The 12,576-nt window shown below is 37.0% G+C and overlaps 1 protein-coding gene across 1 annotated transcript in view; it reads left to right on the top strand.

The window, feature by feature from the left end:
• The window catches only part of LOC119792792 (neurexophilin-2), a 71,459-nt gene extending 62,019 nt beyond the window's left edge, over window positions 1-9,440 (top strand). Inside the window, exon 2 of the mRNA XM_038299621.1 lies at window positions 8,063-9,440. Coding sequence (XP_038155549.1) covers window positions 8,063-8,869 — 807 coding nt within the window. The 3' untranslated portion in view covers window positions 8,870-9,440. The remainder of the gene's footprint in view (window positions 1-8,062) is intronic.
• The last annotated feature ends 3,136 nt before the right edge of the window (window positions 9,441-12,576 follow it).

Genomic DNA, 12,576 nt, shown 5'->3' on the forward strand with positions numbered 1-12,576 from the left:
GCTGCCAAGGAGATGCGGTGGAGTGCCGCCTAGATTGTCCCAGATGCTGCTGCCCCACAGAACAAACAGGAGTCAGAGCCAGGTCTGTGAATCAGATCATACCAGGAAAGTTTAGAAGTCCAGGAGTCTGGAGCCCAGTCAGGGATACCGATGAGAACAGAAACAGGCTGTTTCGGGGTTCACAGATAGTTCAGGCAGAACATTCAGATGGGAACAGTCAGGCTAAGTGGTTGAGAGGCAGAAGAGGTCAGGATATCTAAAACACTACAGAACGCTAAAAAACTGCTCTCTCCACTAAGACCAGACAGGAATAGACGTACTCACTGGATGAGAGATGGATCAGGAACACTATGGCATGCTAAAAAAACCTCTCTCCACTGGCCCTTGAGAACAAAAACATGAGCAAGAGCATCAGCATCAATAATCCAGCCTCAATGGCTGGGACTGGGCCATATAAATAGAAGCAGCAGCAGCAGGTGGATTAGATGAGCAGTAATGAACAACCGGGCAGACTTAGACAGGTGAATGGAGTGAGCAGTTAGGACAGCCCTCAGGGCACAAGCATAATTCACAAATATTATACAATTTTCTCTACCAAACCAGCCATGCAGCTCATGTCAACATAAGCTTTTATTCTCAGTTTTTCTAGTTGTGTTCAAAATGTACATTTCAAATAAATATTCTCCACAAAAAAATTAAATGGAAGGGAAGACCCCTGATTTTACAAAGCAGCATAGTATGGCTTTTACATTTTCATGCACCTAGTCATCTATGTGATGTATAGGAAGGGTCATTCATCATACAAACTAACCTCCTTCAAATGCTCTGTAGTCCAGTTTCAATGTTGATATGGCCAATGTAGGTTATTTCTATTGGTAATTGGTGTTAGAGTGCGTCCTAATATTCTGAGGCAGTCCCATAACAACAGAATGTGATGTTTAGTATAGTGTGAGATTTTTCTATCACAACCAGCATAACCTTCTTTTACAGTCTTACAGTAGACACATTAGTTCACTGTTAAACCCGGCCTTCACTCCCACTGTTCATCCATTAGCTTTGTCCTGACATTTCCCTTCTGTTGGGCAGTTCTGCTTCTCTCTTAGACAACTGCTGAGAAATACTGACCAACATAGATTGGAAACACCTAAGAACTGCCACTCAGTTGATGATTTAACCAAGGTAAACAACTGTCTAAATTGATCTTTTTTCAAACGACCAAAAATGTTAACCTGTTGCCTATTAAATCCCACTACCATGTTTTAACACACTGTATTCTTACAGTTCCCAACTCAGCCCTTGCAGCACTGCATAATGGGGGGCAGTGTGTAATATTTTTTCTTGTTAAAATTGGACACAACATTTAATCGTTTAAGATAAGTTAGGTAGAATGAGTTGAGCATTAATGTGTACAGCTATTTTGCACTATTATTTTCTTTCAACGTGGTGTCAATTTGAGCACATCAAATGAAATGTTGCCACTGTATAAAAATGTAAATCATTCAAATCTAGTTTATCTAGCTTTCTTCCTAAATCTATTTTTTATCTTTATTACATTGTTTGGATGTGTTTGACCACACTTTTTCATTTAATTTTTTATTTCAACAACATGCTATCAGCCTCAGCGTGATTTTATTGTTTTCTGTGTTTGTCTGAACTCGTTTTTTGCTGATTCATCATGTCAACAGTACCCTGCTGTAGTGTTGTAGTAAAGACCACACCATGCAAGACCAAAGAGTATAGAATACAAGACAAGACCAAGACATTTAGAGGCCAAGACCAAGACCTTATATGGTCTAGGCCTCTAAAGCATTTGGCTTTGTCTCTGTCTCAGTACTCCTTCTTCTTGGTTGGTGTGGTCTTGAGTACACTACCCTTCTGGGTACCACTCTGAAAGTTACCTCTCAGTTATTGTAACTTAACTGATTTGCACCTAAACACAAGATTTTATTCCCCAAATCTTTCCTGGATGCTGCAACCTGATTTGACCTTATAGAAAACATTCCTTGTTTCTAAAAGTCCATAACTTATCGATTTTGATGTCAAGAGAAAATATCAGATATGTTTCCTCTAACAAACCCTCACCCTTTAAATGGATTTACTGTCAGGCACAAAAAATTTCATATTTATGCTAATGGAAAGTTCATCTGTTTATTGGTCTCTGCTGGCATTTTATTACTTCCGTGCCACAAATGAAAAGGCCCTTCCTCCATGCTCAACCCCCACCACCGCCACCTCTGTGTCAATGTTTGTTAAAGTTGCTGACCGTGAACACTCTCATTCTCCCTCTTCGCTCAGACTTACATCAACCTCAGACCCGATCACAAAATCATTTTCTTTTCCAGCTCTTTCCAGTTGACCCTGAAAGTTAGGTTGCACTTCACGTGGAGATGTTGCTCCTGAAGATGTTTAAGGATTATGATGATTATGCTACTCCGAGCTCTGCGTCATACACCAGAGAAATGATTAGGACTGCACCAGCAGAGTTTTACCCTGACAGATGGCAACACATGGAGCTAGCTGACAGCACTGCTGACAGCGCGTTCACAGGAAGTCCCCATATTGCATGCACTGTGCACACTGTTTGTTCCTGTATATATTCTGATGTTTTTCCTGCCGTCAGCCGAGGCTTATTCCTACCTGTCAATGCCAAAGTCGGCTCATGCCGCACATTCGCCGGCTTAAAAATTGCAAGACCTCTGTTTGAGCTTTCCATCATGGCACAAAAGGGAATAAGGGTGTGTTAAAAATCTGCAGTAAGACATTATTCCAGTCACTTGTCATTTATCATATCCTTCCTAAGTTTGCAATTCATCTCTCCAGTGGTCAATAAACTTTCAGTTATTTTCCATCCAATCAATCCATCAAGAAATCTGCTCTGCAGCCATGTTAATGAATGGGAAGCAGAAATAGGCAGGGTTTAATTGAATGACTGAATACATTAGGACCTGTATTGAGCGCTGTACTTTTACTTCAATGAGTAGCAATATATGACTGTTATTAGGGTCAATGATTGATGAAAATGAGGCTAACCTAAGCCGGATGGTTACCCTGCCCTGGATAGGGAAGACGGAGACTGTCCTCACAGGAGAGCACTCAAAGATTCAATCCTTTCATCTTGAAAAGTTGTTTTTGTCTTAGAATGTGACTGTTTATCAGCTAGAAAATAGTTTATAACTCAATCCAAAAGCATCCTCAAGGGAAGAGCACCTAACCCCCCTAAATAGTTGTAATAATTCTTGCTGTCACTTCATGACAGCTTCGAGCTAGAACTCTGCATGTGTGCTTTTGCTAGGTGTTTGCGTGTGTGGGTGTGTGTATTGGGGTGGCAGTGGCATGGCTGTGATTGATGAGACATAAAAGAGAGAAGGCCTAGATTTCCAGTCAATCAACCCTGCAAATAACTGCCTTGGCTGTGGATTAAAGGCAAAAAGCTGTCTGTACAAAGACCTACAACTATTACCTTACGTGCACAGTTGTTTTGCTCTGCTGAGCAACTCTGACAACAAAATTAAAGTGTGTTAACAAAAATAGACGGTTTTGTTTACTTGAATTCAGCATATGAGAGACAAAAAGATCTAACCACTGTGATGCCTGAGGAGATTAAATTAGTGTGAGGTATAAAAAGAATGGAATGAGGTGACCCTTGCAGCTCTTCCTGATAGAGTAAATCGGGTAGAATGGAACTGCAAACACTAGAAATATACATGGTTTGCTATTGGTCTTATACATGTAAAAAAAAAGTAGAAAAATAAAACTTGTTGGCTACAGCAAAATTGTTATTTTCTTTTAAACCCTAACATGCATTTCAATTAAAGTCTCATCCTGTGTTGCATGTTTTCAATTCCTCTAGATTATGTCTACAGTCTCGAGAGGTTAATATTCAATAGTTTGATAATATCATACATTTTTTGTTATTTGTCTTATATATGTAAAGAAATATAAAAGCAGCATCCCTTTGATAGACAGAAAATGTATTACAAAAACAAACACTTAGTAAAAATGAGTTGGTAAAAAAAAAAAATTTTTTTCCTCTCTTGTTTCAGAAAAAAAAAATGACTTAGAAATTTCAAACAGGATTTTGTTTTTCTGGGATTGTGTTTGTGGAGAGAAAAAAAAAAAGCACATAGAAATGTAACCAAGTCTTTTTTTCTTTCATTGTGCTGGTGGCAAAAAAAAGCCTTAGAAAACCAGGACTTTTTTTCTTCTGGCGTTGTGTTTGTGGAGAAAAAAGTTCCCCATCAATGTTACATTAAGCTGTTATAACTAAAACATAAATAAATGTAACAATTTAAGGATTCATATTTCAATTATTGCCACATCGTTTACAACACCAATGTCTAACTTAAGTTAACTTATGATAAGCATTGAGTGACAGCAAGTCTAAGGATATCTGGGAAATACAGTCTTAATCCAAAGAAAAAGCAGTATGATGTTGATGCTGGATCATCCCTGCAATTAATTCTCTATTGCTCATAAAAATAAAAGGTTGATATGCTAACCTAATGCCAAGAATACACAGCTTTTAAACCTTATTTGTATCGTTTTTTAACTTTACAAAATCTAATTTATTTTTGGGACATTGATTCTTGAAACTATACAGTCAGAAAGGCCAATGAAGAGTGCAGGCAACAGTGACTGTCTGTCTAATTATGTACACACCTCTAATGGTAGAATAAAGTATTACAAGAACAGAAAAATTAGCCTTTTAATTAATAATTTTTTTTTTTTATGGGCTTTCTGGGCAGAAAATAAAACAAGGAAAAACTGCTTCAAACTTTTCTTTTCCAGATTTTTTTTCTCTTGCAATACAGGGCAGGAAAAAAAAAAAAAAACTTCAAACTTTTCTTTTCCACATTTTTTTTTTCTCATGCTTTTCAGGGCTTCCGTAGGTGTCTCCAAGATGCACGACAAAAACATGCATAAAACCACGTGCAGTGAAGATGTGTCTCATTTCTCAAAGGTCTTATTAGTGATCCAGGATGTTTGTGATTATTTTCACTTCTACCCCAGAACATAAATGATTTATAAGCCTTAAATATTATTTTGTATGAAGGAATTGCTGGCTCTTTCACTTTAGACAGCTGTAGACAGATATAGAATTTTTTTAAACTGATAGTTTATCTTTACAGAAAATCTAAGCTATTCAAAAAAAAAGATTAAAAATAATGTTATGAAGCGAATTCAGCCAAAATATCTTAATAATAATTCATACTTAATAATAATAAATATAATGTTAATAATCTAATAATGATTATAATGATATATAATTAATAAAAATAATCAATAATAGTATCTTAAATGATTAAATCCCCGTTGACAAAATGCTCCATTAAAAAATCTGGTTAATGAAAAAGGGCCATATCCCTTCCAAAATCCATTCTCTGATCTCTGCTCTCAGGTGTAACTTTCTGCAGGACTAGTTTAGAGATGTCCCCAGCAACTTTGGCCTACTGAGGAGGATCCACACTAATAGTTTCCACTATTTTTTTTTCTTTTCCACTCATTTACTTCAGCCAACAGTGACTCGGGATGGGTGCAGCTGTCTGTGTACTATGGAAGCCCATTTCTGCCACTCTGAAGAAAATATAAATAAAAATATGAACAATCTCATAGCTAAGTCATAATTATGAGATTTGTTTTTGGGGTTTTGGTTTTTTTTTTCTTCTTACCAGAGGGGCAGAATTTGAATTCCATAGTGTTCAGAGCGTTTTCAGTCTGTTTTTTCTCTCTTCTCCTGTTCCTGAGTCCCTCCTTGGAGTTGTCATGAATAACATGATTGCCGGTCACTATTTACTGCGTACATAGCTACGTACACAACTGGAGAAGAGACAACACACAAGACCACACAGGGACTTTTCACCAGCAGCTACTTTGATATATGCTAAAGTAAAAGTTAAGAGACGGATTGGTTAAACATATAGGTGCCACCAAAAAAGCTGTTAGTTTGACATACAGAGCTTTTACAGCAAAACAGCAACAGATTTTAAGTTTATTCTTGGCAAGTTAGACTTACAATGCAGTAAGTTGGACAAAACATTGCGTTTATATGTTGTGTTCTTCTTTACCAGTTAAAAACAGCAATTCGAACAGAACCAGACTGCAGAGGTTCTAGATATCCCAAATGAACATCTTGCTGAGATTTTTAAATCAAGCAGAATAGTCTTAAAAATTAGTTTCTCTGGCATCTTATATTAGTAGGCAGCTTCATTAATGGATTTTTCAGCAGAGAACAGAGACACAAGCAGGGACAGCTGCAGATTTAAAGATGGGACAGATTTACTGGGATATGCAACATCCAATAAAAGTTTACAAGAAAAGAACTATGCTATATTTGAAATGCAACATATGTTTTTGTCTATTGCAATTCAGCAAGACTCAGAAATATTTGTGCTGCCAATATTTGTGCTGCCAATAGAACAATAGAATAGAGCCAATAAAACTGTCTATCTATAAATATAAATGTCAGTGTGTTTTAATAATCTTGCATTCTTAACAATGGGAAAGCATTAAATAAATATGTTTGGGTTCATTTTTGGACAATACAAGAACCTAGTCAAAGCATTCAGTTTGCATTCAGTAACTGTAGGTGAATAAGCCACCACCCTTATAGTTCCCACCAACTTTCATCACAAAGTTACACCCTTGTCTCTGCTTGTAATTTGCTTTAGTCCAGTAGTACGGTGGAAATTGAGAAGCATTAAAATGCCCAAGAAAACCGTTCTTTTTAATGAAAAATGTTCCTGTAGCAAAAGCAAAGTTGCCAAACTTGATCACCATCTTTTTACAACATGTACATGTGACAGATGTGGGTGCAAAATAATATCAAAACAGGCTACATAAACTACAGATTCAGCTCATTTGATATGAGAAGAGCTGTGCTTGAGCCACCTCAACCGTAAGCCAGAGATATAGCAATATTGAAATAATAATCATATCATTGCAAAAGGGGGGGAGAGGTTTTTTTTTTTTTTTTTTTTTTTTTTGATAGTTCAAAGGGCTGAAAATGAAATGTATCTAAGGCCCTCATTGGCTTTGGTCAGTGATCTGCAGCAAAAAAAGCATCTTTTTGAATCCGCTTTTAATCTGCAATCTAAAATGTTTTCAGAGTGCTTTAATTCTGTATAGTTCAGAAAGTTTTGTTTTTGTTTTATACTTTTGTTTTAAATTTAAACCATGGTTTGTTTAGGTTTTTTTTTCCTTTTTTAAGTGGGGTTGGTCACAGGTACATATCTGAGAGAGCAGTCATCAATCCTTAAAATCAGAACCCACTTCTAACTGAGGTTCAAGGTTGCTTATAAGTCTCCAATAGAGTATGAGTCAAAGGCTTTCTGCAAACCTTTTGGACTGTGGGAATAAAGCAGAAGTTAAACCAACCACTGCACATAACAAGATCCTTTCAAGAGTGAATCTCAATCATTTAAAACAGCTCAAACTGTAAAATCTGTTGTCAGGGTTTTAACTGTCTTTATAAAGAGTTTATTAAGTCTTTAACTCTAAGATGTTTGTAACTCCCTAAAAGTTGAAAGTGGAACCTTTTCCCAGGTTTTATAAATCTCTGTTTTGAAGAATTGTATTTATTAAAAAAAGTTATAATACTTTGTTTTGGATTGACTGCTGCACTGTTAGCATGATTAGGCTCCAATCACATAATGTGCTCTTTGCTCTCTCATGCTTTATGTTTCTGCTAATCACACAGCAGTTGGTAGACACCTTTTAAGAAAAAGGTTCTGCCCAGATGCTAAACAAGAGCAAGGTTTGGGAACCTCGAAATAAAGACTCCAATAAATAAACAAATACAAACAAATTTCTTAATTTTTTCTAGAATCCCTTAGAGAGAAAACTTTCCATTTATTCTGAGTAACATCCACCTAACAGGGATTTATCTATTGCTCTTACTGACTCTTATTTAACTTTTATACAATATTTCACTATTTCAGTGCACCAGCAGTTGTACAGTAGTTCTAAATCTTGAATAATAACATATTTTTTGCATTCAGACGCAAAATAGATGACTAGGCTTCTGAAAATTGTGAATAAAGCTTTATTTCTTTTATCTTTTCAGGTCCAAGGGTTGGAGAAGCAAGTGGACTTCTCAGAGCTGAGTCCTGTCGGCTCAGTAATGAAGGCTCTACCTTATGGCATGGGGGGGGGCACAGCTGGTGGAGTTGTGAAACCTCCCTATCAAACACGCATTTTCTCTACATCCATTGACCAGAAACCCTTGAAGTCTAAGCCACCAACCTACAACTTCTTCAACCCCTATGATTTAGGTCGGAACCAGTCCTTGCTACTGGATCAGACTGGATACCGTTCCAAGCGTAAGCCATCATTAAAGACCAACATGAAGACTAAGAAGATTTTCGGCTGGGGAGACTTCTATTTTAGCGTTAAGACCGTAAAGTTCAGCCTGATGGTGACAGGAAAGATTGTGGACCACATCAACGGTACATTTACCGTTTACTTCCGCCATAACTCGTCCAGCCTTGGGAACGTGTCTGTAAGCATCGTACCTCCATCAAAAGTGGTGGAGTTTGAGGTTCTACCACAGCAGCATCTGCAGCCCCACATCCAGCAGGACGTCCAGATCCAGGAGACGCGGCAGGCCACCATCGACCCCAAAGAGGGGAAGACCCTCAACTGTCGGGTTGAGTACGAGAAAACCGACAGGTCGAAGAAATCCAAACCCTGCCTGTACGATCCATCTCAGACCTGCTTCACGGAGCACACTCAGTCTCATGCTGCCTGGCTCTGTGCCAAACCCTTCAAGGTTATCTGCATCTTCATCTCTTTTTTAAGCATCGACTACAAGCTAGTTCAAAAAGTGTGTCCGGACTACAACTTCCAAAGTGAGCGCCCTTATTTTGGATAAATTAATGAGACTCAAGCGGATAGAAGGAAAAGAAAAACAATGTTCACGATCTCATTGATTAAGAGGACTATTAAACGATTGATTATGATGGAGACACAGGGGTTCCTTCCCCTCCGAACTGATGTGAACTGCAGATATAAATAATGTATAATCAGAGCTATGGATTGTATAGGAAACGGTGGATTTCTCTGATATATTTTCCAACTTTGTATTTGTTAACCTTAGTTTTTATGTTTTCTTTTCTGTAAATAATGTACTCATCCCCAGCAGAGTTTATTGTTTTTAGATCTATGTTTCTCTGTGTTATTACTTTCTGCAGTTGGAGAATTCAGTTAAAAAACAGCCCAAAAGGGTATTATTCCCTCTGAGTACAGACTGAGCCTCTCAGGCAGCTGTGCTGTGCCATCACTGTGTGGCAGACATAATGTTATGGTAGACTGACTGTTAATCATCCTCTCAGCTCTACATTTCAACACACAGATATAAGAGAGTTATATGTATGAGAAATGCTATGCTGGATGTGCATACAATATACTGTTTGAAGAAGCACATTAAAATCTCTTTAACTGTCTGTCTCTCACTGACTGAATGTTTTCATTTGTTGCTTGAAGCATGATTGGTTGGCACAAGCTGTGTAGAGCGTTATCTAACTCCGCAAAGCCCCTATTATGAATTAAGACGTATTTCCCTCTGGTGACAAACGTATATTCAAACTTTCTGCAGATACACTATTTCAGTTTTTGAAACATATTGGATGAGGCTGGTAATGGTCTAAATCTTAACATGAAACCAATCATGAAACAGTTTTGATTAAATGTTTTCTTCTTTTGAAACTGCTGATACTTGTAGAAATAGACTGCTGCAAAAGGGATGTCATGACTTTTAATCACTTAGCTTCTTTAAATTCTAGAGAAATAGATGATGGATTCAAGATGAACATATCTTACAGTTTGGTAAAAAAAATATTGCACCTAAAAAAATAGATTATTATTGCTTGCTGAGTCTTTAGGTTAGCTCAATTACAATACATCATCAATATTTCATTTCTCTTGTCCCTTTATACTAATAAGTCAAAAATGCTTAGAAGAAATGATTCATGTTAGTTACAAACTGATTTTCACAATTTGTGTAATCATTTATTGATCCTTCAGCAAAACATGATGACTTGGTTACAGGTTTCCTATGACTAATGTTTTTAGAAACTTTCAGATAACTCCTTCAGATGTTTCCTCTGAAAGCACGTTGGAAGTTTAGCAGTTAGTCTTGTGGAATTTTCAAGTTTGGAAACCCATCCACAAGATTTCCCAAGATTTCAAATTGAATTGCCTCATCCACTGGTCCCTTAAAGATATGGTGGAGGATTGTCGCACATTTTTGAAAAGACCAACCCTCTCCCGAGGAACGCCTGTTAAACTCGTGCGAGAGCATTCACAAGCCCATTTGGACATATAAATGCCGAGAAATACCTACCAGCCAAGAATTTCATCACGTCACGGGAGCGTGCATTGTCCTAAACTCTCGCACATTGATAAGAAGAAATTTGAAATATGGAGGAAGGAACTTTGAAACATATTCAAAAACGATATAGAATGGCGTTGATAGCAAAAGCGGAAAATGCCATCCACTGAGCAGAGAATATATTAACTGGACAGACTGTAGCACATCGACTAAAACGTGTCTCCATGCAATTAAAAATCGTATTCATTTGAATTTATTTGTCCACCAAAACTCTAAATTTTAGGGCATCCATGCATAAGAAATATGAAAACATTAAGAATATGTCTAAAAGTACCCTTCTCGTTCATATTTCAATCTGTTTGCTCATTAGTGTGTGAGAGGGGAGGTAATTCTCTGCAGGCAGGTATTTCTCGGCATAACACCAGTAAGTGCAAAAGGGGACAAGCAAGTAGGACGGCCTTATGTAAACATACCACCAGATTGATTGACAATTAATAGGACCACTTATTTTGATGATCCACCCGGAAAAAGAACATCCTCCACTATACCTTTAATGCAGCAATTTTTTAAAATAAAATTTCACTTTAATTGAATTTATTTAAAATATGTTTCAGAACGAATCTCATCTCAATGCACATTACATGACACACAAAATCCAGTTCTTATGCAAATATATATTGTAAATTACATTTGAACAAACAATTCAGATTCAAAAATTAATCCTTGAAGTTATTCTATAAAGCCAGTTGGGAAGAAAAGAAATATAAGCAAAAGCACCTAACTACATGAAGTGTCTGACTTTGCAACTACTTCTACTGATTAAAAATATAGGAACAAGGTAAAAGGGGAGTGTTGGCCTAGTGGGTTTCTGAGCAAAACCCTTAACCCCAAACTGCTCCCCGGGCGCCGCACAATGGCCGCCCACTGCTCCCTAAGGGGATGGGTTAAAGAGGTAAACTCCAATGTGAGATCAATAAAATTCAGTTATTATTATTATATAACAAGACACATACTAGTATCAGTTTTTTTTTTCACTATATAGCCTTCCATAATGTGGTGACAGTGGAAAGGTAAAGTGCCTGTTAGCTGGTAGAAATCTCAGTGTGAGCGGCCTTCTTACCAAAAGCAACTTGGTCTTTTAGAACACAGAGCAAATCCTGGTCTAAAACGGGGTCACTGACCCATAGACTAGGCCACTCCAAAAACTTCCTTATGTTGGGGTTTCTTAGGATTGTGATCCTTCTGAGAAACCCAAATGTGCTTTGGCTTAACCCCTTTATAAAGCCCTCAATGAAATACTTTGAACATAAAAAAAATAGGATAAGAGCGTTATTGAAGGACTGGACAATACCTTATTACTTTTGTAACAATATATGTATATTTTTATGGCAAAATTCAAGGTCGGTGTGATGACAAGATATGCCCTAATATGAAACAAAAATAACAAAAGTTCTTATATAAGAAATTCATGAAAAACACTGATAGAATAAAAAAACACATTTGTTTAGTTAACAAATAACCTTAGATTATTAATGCTGATACAAGCACAATATTTACAATAAAGTTTGTACTTTTGTAATCTTTAACTTAGCTCATAACATTTTTAGCATAACTTTTTTACTTTTCAATTTGCTATTTAACCTTTTTACTTAGAATTTTACCTTTTTTCTTAACTTAACTTAACTCTATTTTCCAACTTAATTTAGAGTATGAAACATATCATCCAAGGGCTCATTTAATTGGTCTGTGCCAAAATGATTCTGCCACATAGTAGTATCTTTGTTGAATGGTTGGACATAAATCATGCGCTTCTGAACCTCACTGACAGATGGAGGGGGACTCCATTTGTAAGGGATACGCAAGTGACCAAAAACTGTAACTTGCCATATAAAAGGTTTTGAATTCAAGTTGGACACTCTTCTTCAGAGTTTTTAGACAGACAGCAAAACACATGGTTCTATTAAACACACCAGTTATCCTGTCTTTGAAGCAGCAAAGCGGCCTCAATGTGAATACGATGTTCTCACCTACTGCTGAATCATGAACATGGATCTTGCCTCAGGTAGGTGAGTTTTGTAGTGCTGTACAGGTTACTCTGGAATCTCATCTCCTGGATAGTATAAAAGCAGCTAAGAGTTATTTTGGTAAAACCAATCTCAGAGACAGCCTTGGTAAGGTTTTTAACCATTTTCTGATTGATAGATGTCTGTGACCTTGTTTTAAGTTCATTTTTTTATTTTATTTCTATA

This window comes from Cyprinodon tularosa, unplaced genomic scaffold (assembly GCF_016077235.1).
Source record: "Cyprinodon tularosa strain WSP-4 unplaced genomic scaffold, ASM1607723v1 ctg10, whole genome shotgun sequence".
NCBI lineage: Eukaryota > Metazoa > Chordata > Actinopteri > Cyprinodontiformes > Cyprinodontidae > Cyprinodon > Cyprinodon tularosa.